Here is a 21,927-nt window from a genome sequence, read left to right as displayed (position 1 = left end):
GCATTGTGAATACAAAGGTAAATAAGATCCCATTCTTAACAATATTAAAATAATTAAAGTCATTAAATATTAGTTTTTCACTGCAAAAACAAAGGAATTTTAATGGATCCTCATACCTAATATTTGGCACATTTCTCCATATACATTATCATCAATATTGGTAAGCAGAACTGACCAGGTACAGGAAAAGTCACATTCAGGGTTAAAGACAGGACAGAAAAACAAGTATTTTATTGGTAAATCAGATATTTTTAAAAAGTAAGATAAAAGTAGTTCTGAATATGTAACATAAAGTGAAATGCTACATTTATGAAAACAATTAGCAAAAAGGAGAAGAGACTAATCAATGACATTTTAGGTTAAGTTTTGGCAACTTAAGATAGGTTTAGTCACCTTGACAAGGCTACTAACTGGTCATACGCAATAGGATGAGGGTATCCTTTTGTGCATTTGAATAGGATCTTGAAAACAGTAGTTGTCACCTAAGTACACAGGTAGAGAATGGTATCTATAGCAAGGAGATAAAAAAGTATAACAGAATGGAGTATAACTGGTTTAATTTGGAGAAGAACAAAGAACTCACTGCATATGAATATGTGTAAAAAAGGAGTGTGGCAGGAGACATTGCTATGAAGTTGGAAACACAGACTGTGAAGAACAAAGCACCTTATAAACCATGTTAAGAATTCAGACTACTCAGGAGGCTAAGACGGGAGGATCACTTGAGGTCAGAAGTTTAAGACCAACCTGGGCAATATAGCAAGATCCCCATCTTAGGGAAAAAAAAGAATGCAGATGTTATCCTATTATAGGTGACACACAGGAAAAGGAATGTTTTAGAAAGATTATACGTGTGCTATGAAGAAAATGAAGGAGCTGCTATTGGAGACATAATGCCAGAACAATAGTCCAGGTAATGCCATTTATCTAGTGCTATGATCTTAATGTTGGTACCTTCCCAAAATTCTTATGTTGGACCAATACACAATGTCACAGTATTAAGAGGAGGGGCCTTTGGGAGGCGATTAGGTCATGAGGGTGAAGCCTTCAAGGGATTAGTGCCGTTCTAAAAGAGGCTCAATCAAGCTCGCTTGCCACTCTTCTACCTCATGAGGACAGTGTTCACCCCTTCTGTCACATGAGAACGCAGAAGGTGTCACCTATAAGAAACAGAACTCACCAGACACCGAATCTAACAGCACCTTGATCTTGGACTTCTTAGTCTCCAGAAGTGTGAGGAATACATTTCTGCTGTTTATAAATTACCCAGTCTAAGGTATTGTGTTATAATAACTGAAACAAGCCCGGGCATGGTGGTTTATGCCTGTAATCCTAGCACTTTGGGAGGCCAAGGCAGGCGGATCACTTGAGGTCAGGAGTTCGAAACCAGCCTGGCCAACATGGCGAAACCCCATCTCTACTAAAAATACAAAAAAAAATTAGCCAGGTGTGGTGGCAGGCACCTGTAATTCCAGCTACTTGGGAGGCAAAGGCAGGAGAACTGCTTGAACCCAGGAGGCAAAGGTTGCAGTGAGCCAAGATCATGCCACTGCATTCCAGCCTGGGTGACAGAGTGAGACTCTGTCTCAAAAAAAAAAAAAAAAAACCCAAACAAACTAAGATATCTAGTCTATGCTACCAGGAGATACTTGAACAAAACAGAATGTTTTGAGGGATAAAGCAGAAAAGGTGAAGAGAAGAACAGTAATCTTCACTTACTTCATTTCTCTTACTCAGTAATCTTAGCTGTAGGAGCTATTATTAAGCCTTTACTATGTGTTAGACACTGTGCAAACACTTCACTATTACTTATATTCCCTCATTTAATCCTTTTTTTTGAGACAGAGTCTTGTTCTTGTCGCCCAGGCTGGAGTGCAATGGCACGATCTCGGCTCACTGCAACCTCCATCTCCCGGGTTTAAGTGATTCTCCTGCCTCAGACTCCCGAGTAGCTGGGATTACAGGAACCCGCAACCACACCCGGCTAACTTTTGTATTTTTAGTAGAGACAAGGTTTCACCATTTTGGCCAGGATGGTCTCGAACTCCTGATCTTGTGATCCGCCCACCTCGGCCTCCCAAAAGTACTGGGATTAGTCATGAGCCACTGCACTCGGCCACCACATTTAATCTTTACAAAAACTCTTATGAGATGAGGACTACAACTAACCCTATTTTACAGCTGAGGAAACTGAAGCTTGCCTTGAGGCAGTTATTAAACAATAACTTATCCAAGTTCACACACCTAGTAAGAGGAGGAGCTAGGATTTGAATTAGGTCAAATTCCAGAGCTATCCAACATATGTAATACCTTCCAATGCTATGTTTTGTCAAAAAGTTAGAAATTCCTTGATCTGGGGAGAAATAGTGTCTCAGCAGGGGCTTACTCTTTGTGGATATCATTAGAAGGGCATAACTAACAGCCAAGCTTCATCTAGGCAGAAAGCTATTTGCAACAAAAAGACTTCCCTGGACAACAAGAACCCCCTACATATCCTTGTTTAAAAGACAAAAATAAGTATCTTTTTTTTTTTTTTTTGAGACAGCGTCGTACTCTGTTGCCCAAGCTGGAGCACAGTGGCTGATCTCGGCTCACTGCAACCTCTGCCTCCTAGGTTCAAGCAATTCTCCTGCCTCAGCCTACCACGTAGCTGGGGCTACAGGCGCATGCCACCATGGCCAGCTAATTTTTGTATTTTTAATAGAGATGGGGTTTCACCATGTTGGCCAGGCTGGTCTCGATCTCTTGACCTCATGATCCCCCTGCTTCGGCTTCCCAAACTGCTGGGATTACAGGCGTGAGCCACCGCGCCCGGCAAGTATCTTCTTTAATGAGGACAAACAGCTGGCTCTATCCAGATGGGCAAGAGAAGCTAGACTTTCCATACCCTCTCTAAACCCTGAAATTTTACCTTTTGGCTTTCTAACAGGTTAAAAAAGAAAAGACAATAGAAGAATCCACTGAGAACAGGCATGGTGGCTCACACATTTAATCCCAGCACTTTGGGAGGCCGAGGCAGGCAGATCACTTGAGGTCACGAGTTCGAGCCCAGCCTGATCAACATGGCGAAACCCTGTCTCTACTAAAAATACAAAAAAAATTAGGCAGGCGTGGTGGCGGATGCCTGTAATCCCAGCTACCTGGGAGGCTGAGGCAGGAGAATCACTTGAACCCGGGAGGCGGAGGCTGCAATGAGCTGAGATTGCACTCTAGCCTGGGCAACAGAGCGAGACTGGAATCCACTGGAGACGAGAATCCACTGGAAAAGAAGGGCAATAATAAGAACCACTAATACTTACATGTAAAATCAGAACAGCAAAGACGTGGGCAAAAAAGATTGGGCTAAATGATGACATATAAAGGTTAAAATCCCAATAGATAAGAATATTTAAAATAAAAGTAGGTCACAATCAATATCAGTTTTGTCTGTTTTTTTTCATTAAAAAAACTAGCGGTTCAGGGACTGAAAAGAACATTCAGAAGGGGAATGAGCCGGGTGCAGTGGCTCACGCCTGTAATCCCAGCACTTTGGGAGGCCAAGGTGGGCGCATCACGAGGTCAGGAGATCAAGATCATCCTGGCTAACACAGTGAAACCTGGTATCTGCTAAAAATACAAAAAATTAGCTGGGCGTGGTGGCATGCGCCTGCACACCCAGCTACTTAGGAGACTGAGGCAGGAGAATCACTTGAACCCAGGAGGCGGAGGTTGCAATGAGCCAAGATCGTGCCACTGCACTCCATCCTGGTGACAGAGCAAGACTCCATCTCAAAAAACAAAACAAAACAAAAAGTGGGGGAGGGGAATGAGTACAAACAGGATGGGAGATATTTTTTAAAAAATCAGAGATCTGGTCATAGAAGAAACAAGAATTTCTGTATTTCTCAGAACTTGTCTAAAGAGAGGAGGTATGCACAGCACATTCTTTTTGTTCAAGAATAAAGACTATACAATCAGTTTGAACTTCTGTTATGTTTCTTAATTAGGACATGGAAAGGAATATACGGTAAGGTCAATAAGCCTTACTGTTTTTGATCTCAATGAAAAATTCTAGGGCCAGGCGCAGTGGCTCACGCCTGTAATCCCAGCATTCTGGGAAGCCAAGGCAGGCGGATCATAAGGTTAGGAGTTCGAGACCAGCCTGGCTAACACAGTGAAACCCTGTCTCTACTAAAAATACAAAAAATTAGCCAGGTGTGGTGGCGGGCGCCTGTGGTACCAGCTACTCAGGAGGCTGAGGCAGGAGAATGGCATGAACTCAGGAAGTGGAGCTTGCAGTGAGCCAAGATCCTGCCACTGCACTCCATCCTGGGCAACAGAGCGAGACTCTGTCTCAACAAAAAAAAAAAAGAAAAAAAAGAAAGAAAAATTCTAAAAAATATTAATTTCATTACCTAATACACTAATGATATTATAATTTTTAGAAATTAACCCAGCCTGGGCAACATAGTGAGACCCTGACTCTACAAAAAAATTAAAAAAGTTGGCCAGGTACAGTGGTGTGTGCTTGTAGCACCAGGTGCTTGGGAGGATGAGGTGGGAGGATCATTCAGTTGAGGAGTTTGAGGTTGCAGTGAGCTATGAGAGCACCACTGCACTCCAGCCTAGGTGACAGAGACACACCGTTTCAAGAAAGAAATTAAGCTCGAAACTTATGTGTTCTAAGACCTTTTCTAGGTCTCATGTGCTAATATGAAAATGGTTCAATTAACTAACGCAAATTTCAACATGATTGTCATCAACATAAATCCTCAGAAATTGTTGCCTTCTCAGAACGATGTTTTTGCCTATAGACTAGCCTGAAAGGCTAAATATCCTAATGACTTTTCCAAATAATTCTCACTCCAAAATTTAAAAGATATGTAAATGAAATAAGCTTTCCCCGAAAGTATGCTCAATCTATGCTTAAAAAGGTTTAAATGTGGGTCTATACACTGGGATGTATTTTGAATCTTACCATAAATTATCACCCTTTGTGATGTGTGCTCTTATTTTATAGGTTTGCACTGGCAGAGCTAAAATACAAATGGCTGTTTCCATCTAGAAACAAAGTAAAATTTATTTACACAAAATTTACAATAAGCTTCTACAATGCTGATACCATGGTTCTAGGAAGTTAATGCTAATGCCACAGTTACAAGAGATCTAGAGCGTTAGGCTACTAAGGTATTTGGTTAACAGAAACAGAACAGTATGCTGTCTTAGGTTGCACCTTCCCAGAAGGAGACCCCAAGACAAACATTAGAGAAAAGTAGTTTATTCAGGAGCGAATCTCACAAAGCTATAGTAGGGGACAGAAGAAGTGAGACAGAGAGGGGAAGGAAGCCTTACAGGTACGTTTATGAGCAGGTTACAGCTGTGGGTATTGGGCTCCGGAAGACTAAATAGAACGTGCTTCAAAGTTGTCCTACTTGAGGAAGCTGCCATATTTATCTATCAACTCTTACATATCACTGAGGGCTGCTCCTAGAGCTGTGAACTCAACACCAGCCTGTCTCACCTGAGTTGGGCATGCTCCTATGGTCAGGAGCTACTTGTTGCAGGAAGTTATAGGTATATATAAAAAGAGCAGATTCACTTTTACAGAATTTATTACCTATGCACTTGATCAAATTAGAGCATTAAAAAAGACAACTCTTGGCTGGGCGCAGTGGCTCACCTGAGGTCAGGAGTTCAAGACCAGCCTGGCCAACATAGTGAAATCCTGCCCCTACTAAAAATACAAAAATTAGCTGGGCGTGGTGGTGCGTGCCTGTAATCCCAGCTACTTGGGAGGCTGAGGCAAGAGAATTGCTTGAACTCAGGAGGCAGAGGTTGCAGTGAGCCAAGATTGCACCACTGCACTCTAGGCTGGGCAACACAGCGAGACTCCTCCTCCTCAAAAAAAAAAAAAAAAAAAAAAGACAACTCTTGGTAATTGTTGTTAAAGCACAGCTTCACATAATATAATATAGGTACAATTAGGTACTGATCTTCTCGGTTACCTGTACCTATTCTGACCTAAAGAGTTAGTGAGGCTTAAATATTAAACCACCCTGAATTCAGAAAGTCAAACCTTTGCTAGGATATTAAACTTCAATCCAGATAGGCATCAAATGAGTTAACAGCTATCTTATTCAGCTGCCTGTCTACCCTGACATCAGCATTAAAAATCTACTTCTGGGCCAGGTGCAGTGGCTCACGCCTGTAATCCCAGCATTTTGGGAGGCCGAGGCGGGTGGATCACCTGAGGTCAGGAGATCGAGACCAGCCTAACCAACATGGAGAAATCCCACCTGTACTAAAAACAGAAAATTAGCTGGGCGTGATGGCGCATGCCTGTAATCCCAGCTACTCGGGAGGCCAAGGCAGGAGAATCACTTGAACCCAGGAGCCAGAGATTGCGAAGAGCCGAGATCGCGCCATTGCACCTCCAGCCTGGGCAATAAGAGCAAAACTCAGTCTCAAAAATCAATCAATCAATCAGTCAATCAATCAATCTACTTCTGCTTGGCTATTTATATTCCAAAACACCTGCCATTCGCTCTAGTTATAATTTTTAGAAATTAACCCAGCCTGGGCTGGGAGGTGGAGGTTGCATTAGCTGAGATCACATCACTGCACACCAGTCTGGGTGATGGAGTGAAACTCTGTCCCAAATAATAATAATAATAATTATTATTAATTTTAAATCTTTCCTAAAACTGCTGTTTGATAATTCCTAGTTATAACTTATGTTACCTTTAAAGGAAAAATAACAATAACCATGTTGCCATACACTCTACATACTATCCTTTATCAACTCAGAACAGCTCTCTCTGTTTACCACCCCAAGAAGGAGGCTTCTACTTCTATTCACTGCCATCAGTCTCCCTTTGCATCTACATATACTTGGTCCTTATTTAATACCAAAGCAACTTACACATGTTTTAAAGATGTGAAGTTTTAAGTCTATAAACATGTTGGAATCTCACCTGAATCTTAAGCACTCCAACCACCTGGGCTGTAGGTGGTGTGATGGTGAACTTCCACTCTGATCTCCAACGACCATTCCTATTAAAACACACACACAACATTGCAGAATTAGCAATAAGTACAAGAAAGAGGTGATTTGCCACTGAGGTACAGAAGTTGGGAAAGACGGGTGCAAAAAAAGAAAAAAAAAAAAAAAAAAGAGAAACTGTCATTTCCAGTTTGGCAAACCCAGAGCTCTGTCTACTCAAATATAAGTCTGGATCTAAGCGGCCTGACCATAAGCCTTTTCTAAGTTATTTTGTCTTTCATTTTTCCTTTTTTCCCTTGAAATGGAAAACCATGCCTATTCTGCTCATGGGAGGCTCTTCCAAAATCAGATGAATAGACTGCTGAGTTATACAATTAACTCAAGTAGCAGTAACACTAAGCCAAGTAAAACTCAGATTTTCAACAGGGCACTTTACTAATCACTTGTTCTCACTCAAAATGAGAGTAACTTTTAAAGGAAAATATAAGTATAAAACCTTAGAACTGTAAGGAATCTAAATCCCTCATTTATAGATGGAAAACTGAAGTCTGTAAGTTAAATAATTATTCCAAGCTAGTTGGATTAAAAACCAAGTCTCAACTGCTGGTTTCTTTCAGATATAAATAGAAGAGAATATCTATTTCTTACCAGAAGTTTTTAGGCTGAAACTGGTGGCTTTCGATACATGCAATAATAGTCTGTTGCCCATCGATAGTTTTAGCATAAACCTATTGTTGGGAAAAAAAAATAGTTAAAGACTCCAAACACATTTAATTTAAACAACACGCATTGTACAAAAGCAGAGTGTTAAATCCTTGGGGGAGACAAAGAATCAGATAAAATGAGCTTACAACACAATAGTGCAAATGGGATATGAAAACAAAGCAGAACATGTTAGGTTCTACCAGAGACAGTGATACAATGAAAACAGAGGGAAATACTGCTCTTGGTTTGGGGTACAAGGCGGGTGCCATTTAGGCTGGGTCATACAAGACAGATGAGATTCTGATAAGCAGAGACTGAAAATAAAGGCGAGACAGGAAACTAAGGACTTGTTCAGTGAAAGGCTGATAGTTCTGTCAGGTTTAGAGGCTGTGTGTGAAGTGGACTAATGAAAGACAAAACAGGATGGTAGATTTAGGTCGTGTAATAGTAGATGTAAAGTAATAAGTTTAAGATTTTATTCTATAGGCAACGGAGAGACAGCAAAACATGACTAGAACTAATACTGTGGGAGAATAATCAATACTGGTATTCAAGATAAAACGAAGAAAAGCTGAAGCTTGGTTAGGAGGCCACAGGATTAATCTAGGCAACAAGCCAGAGTTATATTAATGGGAATGGAGAGGAAGAGCTGCATACAGAATGTAGAAGTACAATCAAAGTCTAGCAGTATATTGCAAATGATGGGCAAAGGAAAGAAGGAACTCAAGGGTGACTAAAAAGATGGTGGTGTCATTAACAAACTGGAAATTACAGATGGAGATGTCTAGTTAGTAGTTAGAAACACTAGCTCTTCTTTAGTGTGGGAGAGGTGAATGGAAATGCAATCATCAAGGGAAAGTAAGAAAAAAATATAGTGCTGTATAGTCCACAAAGTATGTTCTTACATGTATTTTCTTTTTCCTCCAATAAATCTGATGAAATACAGTGTTATCTACAGAAGTTGAAGTTCAAAAAGCTTCTTGCCTAAGGTCACTCAGGAAGTGGTAAAGGTAGAATCCAAACCCACTGTTTTTGTGACACCGAAGTCTATGTTACTTTACCTGCATTAAATGAACTATGAACTTTGGAGAATGCCTACATTTACAAAGGTAGGGGGAAAAAAGAACTTAGTACAGAGTAAGAATAATTAGGGGGCTGGGTGCAATGGCTCATGTCTGTAATCCCAGCACTTTGAGAGGCCGTGGCAGGGGGATCACCTGAGGTCGGGAGTTCAAGACCAGCCTGGCCACATGGTGAAACCCCGTCTCTACTAAAAATACAAAAATTAGCCAGGTGTGGTGGTGGGCACCTGTAATCCCAGCTACTAGAGAGGCTGAGGCAGGAAAATCGCTTGAACCTGAGAGGCGGAGGTTGCAGTGAGCTGAGATCATGCCACTGTACTCCAGCCTGGGCAAAAAGAGTAAAACTCTATCTCAAAAAAAAAAAAAAAAAGGATTAGGGGTTGCTGACATAGCAGTCTAAGTAAAAGATAATTTCTAGAAGTGGTTGATTGGCTTCAGTGTGAAATGCCATTCGGAAGTCATGGACAAGGAAAAGGACACTGAACCAGGTAACTCAGGAACCATTAGTAAACTCAGAGCAGTTTCTATAGAATGGGGACTAAAGTAAAAAATCAAAGGGTTCAGAAGTAGATAGAGGAAATAGCATTAGCAGGCGAAGAATGTGTACTGATGTAGTGGTGATGCAGACAGAGACGAGAGAAGGGAAAAAGTGGAGAAGAGGGAGAAAGGGCAAGGTGGAAAGGGCAGACAAAGAAGGCGAAATAGGCCAGGCATGGTGGCTCGTGCCTTGTAGTCCCTACACAAACACAACACACACACACACACACACACACACACACACACACAGAAAAATTAGCTAGGTATGGTGGTGTGCACCTGTGGTCCTAGCTACTTGGGAAGCTGAGGCGAACAGATTACAAGGTCAGGAGTTCAAGACCAGCCTGGCCAACATAGTGAGACCCCGTCTCTACTAAAAATACAAAAATTAACCAGGTGTGGTGGCAGGCGCCTGTAATTCCAGCTACTCAGGCGGCTGAGGCAGGAGAATTGCTTGAACCCAGGAAGGGGAGGTTGCAGTGAGCAGAGACCACACCATTGCACTCCAGCTTGGGAGACAGAGTAAGACTCTGTCTGAAAAAAAAAAAAAAAAAATTTCTGTCAGTTTCAATCCTTACAAAACATGGGGGATTAGATGCCTGTCAGAGGACAATGAAAAATGTTTGGAACATACTATGTAGAAAATGTGATAGGGAATAAGGAGATGAAATTATGGACTACTAAGCAGGTCGGTGGAAGACATAGACATAGGATACTTAATATACAGCAGACACCATCAGAACAATTCCATGACTTTCTGTAGGTCATTTGATAGCTAAGGGCACAGTAGGGTTATTTGGTGCTGGAGCTCTCCAAATTAAGAATAGGTAGTGACAAACTTTGAACAGGTAACAAATAATAAATTCAAAGTATATTTAGGATTAAACAGTCAATTTCTAAATGGGAGTCTATCATGTCTCCCCTTTGCAATACTGGCTTCCCAACAGGAATTCTATACTTGTCCAGTCCACCAAATGGGTATTCTTGTTAAAAAAAAAAAACAAACAAACATAATGACACCTAGCCTAACATTTATCTAACATTTATGTAGAGCTTACTTTGTGCCAGGAACTGTTCCAGGCATATATTACATATATTACTAATTCATTAAATCTTCACAACAACTCTATGAGGTAAAAACAATTATTTCCATTTTACAGTCAAAGAATTGAGGCACAGAGATGTTAAGTAATTTACCTAAGGTCATACAACTAATTAATTGGCAGGGCCAGGATTCAAACCAGTTAGTAAGGCTTCAAAGTAGGTGCTCTTAACTGTATTCTAGACTGCCATGTAATTAATCATCATTGTATATTTAAAATATTCTAGTGAAAATTGCTGAGAGATTTTCCCACAACAAAAAAATGATAAATATGTGTAGTAATCCATGTCATTAGCTCAATATAGCCATTCCACAATGTATATATATTTCAAAACACCATGATGTTGTACATAGCATATTTTTGTCAATTTAAAAATAAAAAATATTCTAATCAATATTTTTCTTAATATGCCATAATTTATAAAGGAAAAATAATAAAGCCAAATTTATCTATTTTTACAGTCAAGAGGTAGTAAAAGAAAATTAGCCCAGGCACAGCGGCTCACGCCTGTAACCCCAGCACTTTGGGAGGCCGAGGCAGCTGAATCACCTGATGTCAGGAGTTCGAGACCAGCCTGGCCAACATGGTGAAGCCCCGTCTCTACTAAAAATATAAAAATTAGCCAGGTGTGGTGGTGGGCACCCGTAATCCCAGCTACTCAGGAAGCTGAGGCAGGAGAATTGCTTGAACCCAGGAGATGGAGGTTACAGTGAGCCGACATGGTGCCCCTGCATTCTAGCCTGGGCAACAGAGTGAGACTTTGTCTCAAAAAAGCAAAACAACAACAAAAAAAAAAAAAAAAAAGAAGAGAAAAGAAAAGAAAATCACTCCAGATTTTAAAAAAATCATTTGGTTTTTTTTGTTTTTTGTTTTTCTGAGACAGAGTCTCACTCTGTTGCCCAGGCTGGAGTGCAGTGGCGTGGTCTCAGCTCACTGCAACCTCCACCTCCCTGGTTCAAGTGATTCTTGTGCCTCAGCCTCCTGAGTAGCTGAGACTACAGGTGTGCACCACCACATCCAGCTACTTTTTGTATTTTTTAAGTAAAGGTTTCACCATGTTGGCCAGGCTGGTCTCGAACTCCTGGCCTCAAGTGATCTGCCCACCTTGGCCTCCCAAAGTGCTGGGATTACAGGCATGAGCCACCATGCCCAGCCAATTGTTTAGTTCTAATAGTTTTGATTACCTAATATAAACATCTAAACTATGTAGAAGTAGTTTGTGTAGAAATGCCTATATAAAAAAGCCATAAATATGAGCAATAGCTCTCTCAACAAGCTTAGTATACCATTTTTTCTCCACGTCCAAACCAAAGACCTTTTAGATCTGGGTAAAAATACAAACAAGAAAAAAATTAATTTAAAAGGTTAATTTTAAAAAAAGAAAGAAAAAAAGAAAAACCAAAGACCTTTTTCTGATGGGTGTAAGGCATTTCTCATAAGTCAAATGTGAAAACAGAATACGCTGATACCTAAATTTTTTGTGCATTGGGATTTTAAAAAGAAATTTTCCATATAAAAGTTTCCATTTATTTATACCCCTTTCCAAAATGATTTAGGGAATAAAATTCAGAGGAGAAGAGAGCATGGCTAAGAAGAAAGAAGGGATGTTTGGTAGTCCAACGCCTCCAAAGGATAAGGTAAATATAAGAAAACACTCTCTGATAACGAAGCAGTCAGATACTTAACAGTACAGAAGCCGTTGGAATAATGGTCTTTCACATAGGCTCTTAAAGCACTGTCACAGGATTCTCTCCAAGACTTCAGACCTCCATCTACTTCTTCTGGCTGGGGGTCACTTGCTTCTTTCCGTAAGTGGTCAAATTTAAAGGAAATTTTGTTTCTTGGATCTAAAAATCTGCTATTACCCAGGTCACCGTGCTCTGTAATTAAGACCTTTCAAAGAATCATTAAACATATGAGTAACTCTGTAAAAAAGACAATTCTTACTGCCTTTTATGAAACACATCAATAAAAATTCTGAGGCAGTTAACTTTTCATTTAGTCAGATTTCTCTTTCATATTAATTTTTCAACCAAGTCCCATATTATTAAGAATATTGTATTTATGAATAAGTCAACTTTAAACTACAAAATATCCCCCATACTAATAATATTCATTTCTTGGTTTCTAATATATACTTATACATAGCTATATATGTACTTTATACATAACTGTAATAACTTTCATGTACACTTTTGTGTTTTTTCACATATTTTTCCAGAGTCATTATGAAACTTTAGGACCATTACACTTAGCATTTAAAATAGGTAATACATTCACATGGTTCAAAAATGAAAAAATACACAAAGTGAACTGTTTTCTCATCCCATTTCCCAACCACCAAGATCCTAAATAAATAAGTAGTCTAAATTTCAGGAGGAATGCCTCTGTTTTTCCATTAAATATGTTTATTGTTACTCTTATCAAGGAGAATTAAAGATAGCTGGAAAACCTCTAAGACTTAAATACTTCCATTTTCACTGTTCTTGTTAAGAGGCTGCTCTCCTTTCTTGTCAAAGAAACTGCTAGTGTTATCAGAAAGAGGAAGAATATCCTAACATGTAGAGTACATACAAAAACTATAAAAACTAAGACAAATTTATTCAGCACCTGGTTCAGACATCTGCTTTGGTTTCTATTAATAGGATCTCTACTATCTGCCAGGCATAGCCTGTCTAAAAAGCAATTATTACCTGATCTTCATATCCTTCTATCTTCACAGGCGTGAACTGATCCATGTTATACTGGGCAAATGCACTGTTTTTTTAAAAAGTTTTTTTTTTTTTTTAAAAAGAGGGAGAGAGAAAAGAATTATGTGTAAATAAACACAAAAGGTGGTTCACAGAATAGTGAAAGGAAATGTGAAAATAGTACCCGGTACTTTTCCCCTTTCTCCCCAGACATCCAGTGTTAACATAATGCCTTCCAGCTTTCTGAAGGGACTCCGCTCCACGGAGATCTTGGAAGCTTCTTAAACTCTGAAATTACCTCTTCCTCTCTGCTCCTGAGCTCCAAAAGATCTTCTACTTAGGCAATTCCAAAGTTGGTTTGTTTTGAGATAGAGTCTCACTATGTTGCCAGGCTGGCCTCAAACTCCTGGGCTCAAGAGATCTTCCCATCTGTTTCCCGAGTAGCTGGGACTACAGGTGTGCACCACCACACTCGGCTAATTCCAAAGTTCGAAGCAATCTGATTATTGTGAACTGCCAACAATTTTAATCATTTGGGCAGAAGCTTTCAGTAATTCAAAAGAATCTTCCATTGATACACTATTTTGGAAATGATTTTTTTTCTTGGCTCTCAAAGTCACAAGAAACTATAATTAAATGTCAGAAGTCATCTGACATGGGAAGAAGGTGAAGTGAGAGTTGAGCGTGAGTCAAGTATAAAAGTAGAGCCTCAGGCACAGAGTAGTTATTTTTAAAAGAGGAATGCATAAATAATCAAAGTACATGCCTAATATTACTGTTTATTTGTCCCAAGCTTGATTTTTGAAATTCTGCATTTTTAGTTGCTCTCTATACATTTTACAAAGCTAAAGCAAAAGACAAGATAAAAGAAAGATGGAAATAAGAGCTACACTTATATTCTTGAAAAGTATCAGTCTTCTCACAGAATTCCCAATTTTAACCTATTAAAATAGACTGCTAGTTTTTTTTTTCCCCATGTCAGACAGGTAATGTGCCAACATAACAAGGTTTGAGGGAGGCACATCTCACACATGCATGTGAAAACTCAACCATCACACTTACGAACTACAAAAGGATTGAGACCGCTAGTTTCAAGCAGTGTTAAACCTTCCCTAGGCTTTTCAAGATAAGGCAAAGTAACAAACATTTAAACTTCTTCAAATATTTAAAGCTTTTTTTTTTTTGAGATTGAGTTTAGCTCTTGTTGCCCAGGCTGGAGTGCAATGGTGTGATCTTGGCTCACCGCAACCTCCACTTCCCGGGTTCAAGTGATTCTCCTGCCTCAGCCTCCCGAGTAGCTGGGATTACAGGCATGTGCCACCACGCCCAGCTAATTTCTGTATATTTAGTAGAGACCCAGTTTCTCCATGTTGGTCAGGCTGGTCTCGAACTTCCAACCTCAGGTGATCCACCCGCCTCAGCCTCCCAAAGTGCTGGGATTACAGGCGTGAGCCACCGTGCCCAGCCTCTAAAGCTAATTTTCAATCTTATTTTGTTAAAAGTTATTACTGTTCATTTTTTTGGGGGGTGGGGGTGATGCAGTCTCACTCTGTTGCCCAGGCTAGAGTGCTGTGGTACAATCTTGGCTCACTGCCACCTCTGCCTTCCGGATTCAAATGATTCTCCTGCCTCAGCCTCCCAAGTAACTGGGATTAGAGACGCGCACCACCACACCCAACTAATTTTTGTATTTTCTTTAGAGATGGGGGGGTCTCACCATGTTGGCCAGGCTGGTCTCGAACTCCTGACCTCAGGTGATCCACCCACTTTGGCCTCCCAAAGTGCTGGGATTACAGGTGTGAGCCACCACACCCAGCCAAAAGTTATTACTGTGTTTTACTCCTTAAAACACCACATCCCCATGTAGCAAAATTAATCCCAAACACATTGGCTCTTCAGAAAGGATACAAATTATTCATAAAAAGTAGAATAAATGTTAGTTTAAAAAAAACGAGTAGGAAGTAGATATCTTATTTTAGTATATGTCCTAAGACTATAGATTACAAACACCAACACCAAAATGTCCTTACCTTTAATTCCATCTCAAGTAAACAGCATCTCCATTTTACCAGCTGCCTAAGCCAAAAACTTGGGGTGATCTTTGATTCTTCTCTCTCACACTTCACATCCAGTCCGTCAGTAAATCTTGTAGGCTCTACTTAAGTACATATTCAGAATCTGATTCCTTCCCACCACCCCCACTGCTACCACTCTAGTCCAACCACTAGCATCTATCCCTGAACTATTCTAATAGTCTTGCAATTACTCATCTTACCTCAGCTTTTGCCCCTCTACACACAAGCTAGTGATTATTCTAAAATATAATTCTCATTATGTTATTCTCTACTCAAAACAATCTTACTTCCTATCTCTGTCAGAATGAAATTCACTCTTTAACATAACTTACAACACCCTATTTATTCCAGAAGCGCTGGAATTATCTGGGGATGGTTCTGGTAGCCAGAAACAGGTGGAAATCCAGGAAAGATGGTAAATCTTAGCTACTTCAAGACCTTCATTTTATACAGACTGAAGGCAGTAATTATGATAATGATTATGAAAACATTAATTGAGCAGTTACTATGAGGACTATGGCCAAGGGACTGGACTGCTTTAATACAGAAATAAAACTGAATTTTTCTTCTCTATGGAAAATCAAATATTTGGGTCCAGGAAAATTCTCTTAACAAGAGGGTTCCCCAAGAACCTATAGTCTATAAGAACCAGAATATTTATAAATACAAAGCTTTAGTGTCAGTGCAATTAAAGAAAATGAAGTATCTGAACTACATACTAACTTCTCTTAATCTTAGCCAAAAGGCTGAGAAGCTACATACCAACTTCTCTTTGGTTCTAATTGGAAATAGGATAACAGGCTTTAGGTTGCAATCACACTTGGGTGATATTCAACATCCACCCCTTTCAGCTTATCAAGTGATGTACAGAGCATATTTATTGTGGGTAGTTCTCAAGGATAAAACTGGGACCAATATGGCAGGCAAATTGAAGAACTTGCCTTGTGAGATTGTGAATTCCTTATTATTAGAAGCATTCAGATTAGATAACTGTCTACTGACAGATGCTGATGAGATTCTTTCAGTGAAAGAAAGTAGAGAGGAGTTAAACTAGCAAATCATGAATGCCCTTTTGTATGGCAGAGTCCATGAATCTAAGAGAAACCATCATTAGAGTATATCTCTGATGTGAGCCTAGCTTCCTTAAATCAATGTATAATTAGGGTATCATTCACGATGACAATTACAGTAAAGCTGTGCAAATTCTACATTTGCAGAATCTAGTCCCAAAATGAGTTCCAAAAAAGCAGCATGGACAGGGCAGATTATTGTTTCCCAGGCAGCAGCTCTTACAACTATGTTCTATGGCTAAAATCTAAACCAATTATATATCATACCTAATGACTTTATGATAATTATTTGTTGCTCTGCATCAACATGTCCTTGTCCTGTCTCCCCATCCCTACCCACTCTAGCCATTATCCAACTCTTTACAAAGGAACTCTGAGCCAGTTGGGTAGACAGCAACTGAAACAGAACTTTGTGTTGAAAAGTAGAGTAGTGATAAAGCCAGACAACAGGGAGCCTTGAAAGCTACAGCAAGTTTAGATTTTATTATAGAAGACATCAAAAAAAAGAGGCACCACCGTAATATTTTTGAAGGCAAGGACACAATGAAAATATTTTAGAAAGATTAATTAGCTTCAGAGTGGTAAGGAGTCAATGACCAGGTAACCTAATCATGCTTTTATCCTATGGGTAATTCCAACTATTAAGGCACTTTATTAATATTTGCTATTCTTAAACATTATCATTCCTCACTGGCAGATCATTCCTATGTATAGCTAGCTGTTTAAAAAAATTCAACATGAACTAGAACAACTATAAAGGAAAACCCAACAGCTAACATTAAACTCTGCTTTAATGGGGCAAATGTGGGCAGAAATAAAAACTAGTTCATATATTATAATAAGCTTTGAGGAAGTAAATAACAATTGGGGGAACATGTTTTCTCCAATTAAAAAAAACAACAAAAATTGCTAAAACCAACTGCTTTACTTTGGAGTATTTTAAACTTTGTTTTCAGGGTGCTAGTTTACTGTCAACATAGTTTACCCAATGTTAGAATAACATTCTAAGTGGATTTGGAAAGATACTTACTGTGCTGCCCCTTCCCTGAGGAGATTGTCATTATTAAGTAGTAGCCGAACGTCTGAAGAGGAAAAATGTTACAATGTTCAGTGGAGGATAAATTTGAGAAATTTTAGCAGATTTCTAGATTGAAGTTTTAAAATTCAGGCTTTGTAAGATTAGTCTTCAGGTGTACTATATGAGTAGAAATTCTAAACATGCAAATAAAAAGATCCTAATGTTCACAGATTTGTGTACAATGATGTGTGCTATATAGTCTCAAGGACTTCATAACAAATGAAAAACATGGTTTATAGAAAGCTACAGTTAAAGAGTGTTAATTCTGTATTTAAATGAATCCTTTAATATGAGCATAGATTAAGAATTGCAGGCGCTTCTACAACATCATATCAAGAAAGCTGGGCACAACTCAGTCAGTGACAGTGAAATTCTTAGCCTTGGAGAATCTAATGTGGGGTCTACAACCTTTTTAAAAAGCTGTGTGTCAGAAATCTAGTCACTTTTTTTTTTTTTTTTCAGACAAAGTCTCACTCCTGTCGCCTAGGCTGGAGTGCAATGGTGCAATGTCAGCTCATTCCAACCTCTGCCTCCCCAGTTCAAGAGATTCTCCTGCCTCAGCCTCCCGAGTAGCTAGGATTACAGGCGCCTGCCACCACGCTTGGCTAATTTTTGTATTTTTAATAGAGACGGGGTTTCACCATGTTGGTCAGGCTGGTCTCGAACTCCTGACCTAGGGCGATCTGCTCACCTTGGCCTCCCAAAGCATTGGGATTCCAGGTGTGAGCCACCACGCCTGGCCTGTTAGTTAAGAATTTATCTGAGCTAAAGTTCAAGAAGAATTTTCTACTGAAAATTGAAAATTTTGGCCAGGTGTGGTGGCTCATGCCTGTAATCCCAGCACTTTGGGAAGCTGAGGCGGGCGGATCATGAGGTCAAGAGATCGAGACCATCCTGGCCAACATAGTGAAACCCCATCTCTTCTAAAAATACAAAAAATTAGCAAAGTGTGGTGGCGAGCACCTGTAGTCCCAGCTACTCGGGAGGCAGGGGTTCCAGTGAGCCAAGATCGCACCACTGCACTCCAGACTGGCGACAAAGCAAGACTCCATCAAAAAAAAAAAAAAAAAAAAATTTATTAAAAATGTTACTAAGAATTTACATTTAGTCAATGTAAAAGACTAGAAAAAGGCTGCATTTGTTTCCTTTGCTGTTGGTGCTCAAAATCCACAAACAATTTTATAAAAAATATCTTGATTTACTTCTATTGTATCTTATATTCCCTGAAGCAAATGTTTATGTTTCTCCTAGTTACTTTTCCTAATTTTAGCAACAAAGATTATTATTGACTGTTCTACCATCTGGGCCAGGTACAGAGGAATATCATACAGTTCCTCTCGAGTAGCTAACTTTCTAATATAAAATTAGAATCTCAAAATAAATGTTTGCTAAACTGAACCAAGATGCACAACAATTATTATTTTACTTAAGGCATCTTTAAGACAAACTTAATAACTTAAAATGGGATTATGATTATTTTTTTCACCATGAAGTTTATGATGCTCCATCACATTTTCCATCTTGTAAAATGTATTAAGACAGCAGATAGTATGGAAAGTTGTAAATGTATTTAATTGTGGTTCCCCAACCTGCTGCAATTCAGAATCACCTGGTAAAGAACTTGATGAAATAGATTAACCAGTTCCACCTCAGATCTAATGAATGTGAATCTTGAGGGGAAGATAAAGCTGAATCTGCATACTTAATAAGCTCCCCAGATATAGTCAGTTCAGCCCCACTGGCCCAAAAAAAGTGTTCCATATCATGTGACTTCCTAAGTGAAAGCAATGAAGAAAATTAAGCTATGATCTATAATGATAAAAATAAAACTATGAAAATAATTTAATATTGTTGCTACATTTATTGATACTAATCTGCCTTAAATCTTTTCTCACATGAGATAGGCATCCTAATTTATGGGTTAGGAGCTTTATTTTCACTCAGACCTGGGTTTGAATTTTTGCTTTGACATTTACTAACTGGGGGACCTTGGACAAGTTATTTTAATTTCTTTGAATCTTGATTTACTTAGCTATAGCTACAACAAGTCATAAGAATTAAAACAGATAGCAAGTACTCAATAAATAATGGTAATTAAGGAGGGATTAAAATACTAATCTTTACTCACCATTGAATACTTCATTAAATTCCCCTGGGGGTGCATGAGTGATGAATTTAGCAGCTATGCGTACCTAAAGAGAAACGAAATTTTCACTTAGGAGAATTATGAAGAGTAACATATAAAAGGAGAAATAATTAACAAATTACAAAATTTTCATCACATCCCTTGAAAGAAATGTCCTGTTTAAACATTTACTGTTTAGGAGCCTTCAAATTTTCTTTTCATAAAGCACCCCAAAGCTGTTACTATCAATATAGGTACATTCTGATTTGGGAATATATGTGTTTGGATAAATCTGAATTTGTCTTTCAAAAACAGGATAACAGTTTTTGACCAAATACATTACATTCACAAAAAGAGAAAGCTATGATCTTGATTGTGAACATTTAAGCAAAACTAAATAAAATATTAGCAAATTAAATACTATACCAATTCTCCCAATACAAGGATGGTTCAATATAATAAGTTACTGTAACTTACAAATTAAAAGACCAAAACCATGTGATCATCTCAACTCATGCTGAAAAAAAAAAAATTAACACCTACTCCAATATCATAAAAAACCAAAACTATTCATTTTTAGTAGATATAAAATAAACGCCTTTAACTTAAAAAAGGGCTACCTACCAAAATTCTACAACAATCTTAATAATGAAACATAAGCAATGTCACTAACTTTATTAATTAATTTATTTTGAGATAGGGTCTTGGCTGTTGTCCAGGCTGGGGTGCAGTGGCATGATCAAGGCTTACTACAGCCTCAACCTCCTGGGCTCAAGTGATCTTCCTGCTGCAGCCTCCTGAGTAGCTGGGGCCACAGGCATGTGCCGCCACACCTAATTTTGTAATTTTTACTTTTGTAGAGACAGGTCTCGCCATGCCCAGGCTGGTCTCAAACTCCTAGGTTCAAGTGATCCTCTGACCTCGGCCTCCCAAAGTGTTGGGATTATAGGTGTGAGCCACCGTGCCTGCCCTAAGTCATCAACTTTAAATACAAGGCAAAGATGACTCCTATCACCTCTACTATTCACCACTGTATTAGAGGGCATAAGGAATGCCATGGAAAATATTTCTTCTGTTATTCAACCTAGCCTCTGTCCTCTGCCCCCTGTTGCCATTCTCCCTTTCTGGATATACTATTATAAATGGATGGTAAAATGTTAGGTTCTAATCCGCTTATCTCATTGTTTTCCTCTATATTTTATCCTTTTTGTCATTTTGTGCTTTGTCTGGGGAAAATGATCAACTCCAATCCATTAATATGCTCTTCATCTGTGCCCATTTTCCTGCTCCATTTTTTTTTAAGAGACAGGGTCTCGCTATGTTGCCCAGGCTGGAGTACAGTGGTGTGATCATAGCTTACTGTAGCCTCCAACTCCCGACCTCAGGAATCTTTCTGCATCAGCCTCCTGAGTAGCTGGGACTACAGGCACTTGTCACCAAGCCCAGCATAACAATTATTTTGACTGTTCAATTTTTAATTTCCAAGATTTTTGGTAATTCCTTTTGTCTTTTTTTTTTTTTGCACTGGCAAGTATGTAGAGCAAAGCAATTTCTTTTAGTGTGTATACAATCATCTCTATGAGGACATTAACTACTTATTTAATTTTTGTAGTTTTTTCTCAGAGACAGGGTCTCACTTGGTTGCTCAGGCTAGAGTGCAGCAGTGTGATCATAGTTCACTGTAACCTCGAACTCCTGGGCTCAAGTGATCCTCCTGCCTCAAGCTCTCAAGTAGCTAAGACTACAGGTGTGCCTCACCATGCCTGGCTAATTTTTAAAAAATTTTAATTTTCTGCAGAGAGAGAGTCTCACTATGTTGTCCACGCTGGTCTCAAACTCCTGGCCTCAAGTGATCCTCCCACCTCAGCCTCCCAAAGCATTGAGATTACAGGTGTGAGCCACTGTGCCCAGTATAACTACCCATTTTAAAGTCTTGTTCTATTGATTGTTTCCTAAAAATTTAGATCCTCTCCTCATTGAATTTGATTCTTCCCTTTCATGGTATTGGTTTTCCATAAATGGTACTCTGACTTTAATTTAGTTTGCCTATTGTTTGCTGGTAGCTTGTCTCTAGTGACTATAGAGGAGGGAAAGAGTAGATTTGCTTCTGCTCATCAGGGTATGTGAGCAGTTTATCCTCTGAGTGAGCCTAAAGTCTATAGGGTATGTGGGACACCACTCTGCATCTATGGTCCCAGTGCTCATACTCAGTGCTATATTCTGAGGACAAATGCTGTTTTTGTCTTCAGCTTAGCCCAAAGAGGAGAGAAGAGAGGAGCTAAGTGGTCCAACTAGCCAGAGAGCAATTCTCCAGTTAATCTACTCTAAGACTGTTCTGGATCCTTTCCTTCTTGATTCTTAAACTGATGTAAGATCCTCCAGAATGGCTCCTATCTATTTGGCATTTGGCAATACCAATATATACATATTTGGCAGTATCTATACATAGTAATAATGCTAGTAATGATAAGAAATAGGAC

The 21,927-nt window shown here is 39.2% G+C and overlaps 1 protein-coding gene and 1 non-coding gene across 2 annotated transcripts in view; both read right to left on the bottom strand.

The window, feature by feature from the left end:
* CAPZA1 (capping actin protein of muscle Z-line subunit alpha 1) overlaps positions 1–21,927 on the bottom strand; it is a 48,082-nt gene that overhangs the window by 4,837 nt on the left and 21,318 nt on the right. The window contains exons 2-7 of the mRNA XM_063625719.1: positions 19,451–19,514; positions 17,275–17,326; positions 13,103–13,166; positions 12,096–12,302; positions 7,631–7,710; positions 6,954–7,032 (exon numbers count right to left, since the gene is read on the bottom strand). Coding sequence (XP_063481789.1) covers positions 6,954–7,032; positions 7,631–7,710; positions 12,096–12,302; positions 13,103–13,166; positions 17,275–17,326; positions 19,451–19,514 — 546 coding nt within the window. The remainder of the gene's footprint in view (positions 1–6,953; positions 7,033–7,630; positions 7,711–12,095; positions 12,303–13,102; positions 13,167–17,274; positions 17,327–19,450; positions 19,515–21,927) is intronic.
* Positions 14,076–14,176, bottom strand: LOC134735037 (small nucleolar RNA U13). The gene has a single exon (XR_010117898.1). It is a non-coding gene; the product is annotated as a small nucleolar RNA U13 (small nucleolar RNA).

This window comes from Symphalangus syndactylus, chromosome 12 (assembly GCF_028878055.3).
Source record: "Symphalangus syndactylus isolate Jambi chromosome 12, NHGRI_mSymSyn1-v2.1_pri, whole genome shotgun sequence".
Taxonomy (NCBI): Eukaryota; Metazoa; Chordata; class Mammalia; order Primates; family Hylobatidae; genus Symphalangus; species Symphalangus syndactylus.
This window is presented reverse-complemented; position numbering and strand designations above follow the sequence as displayed.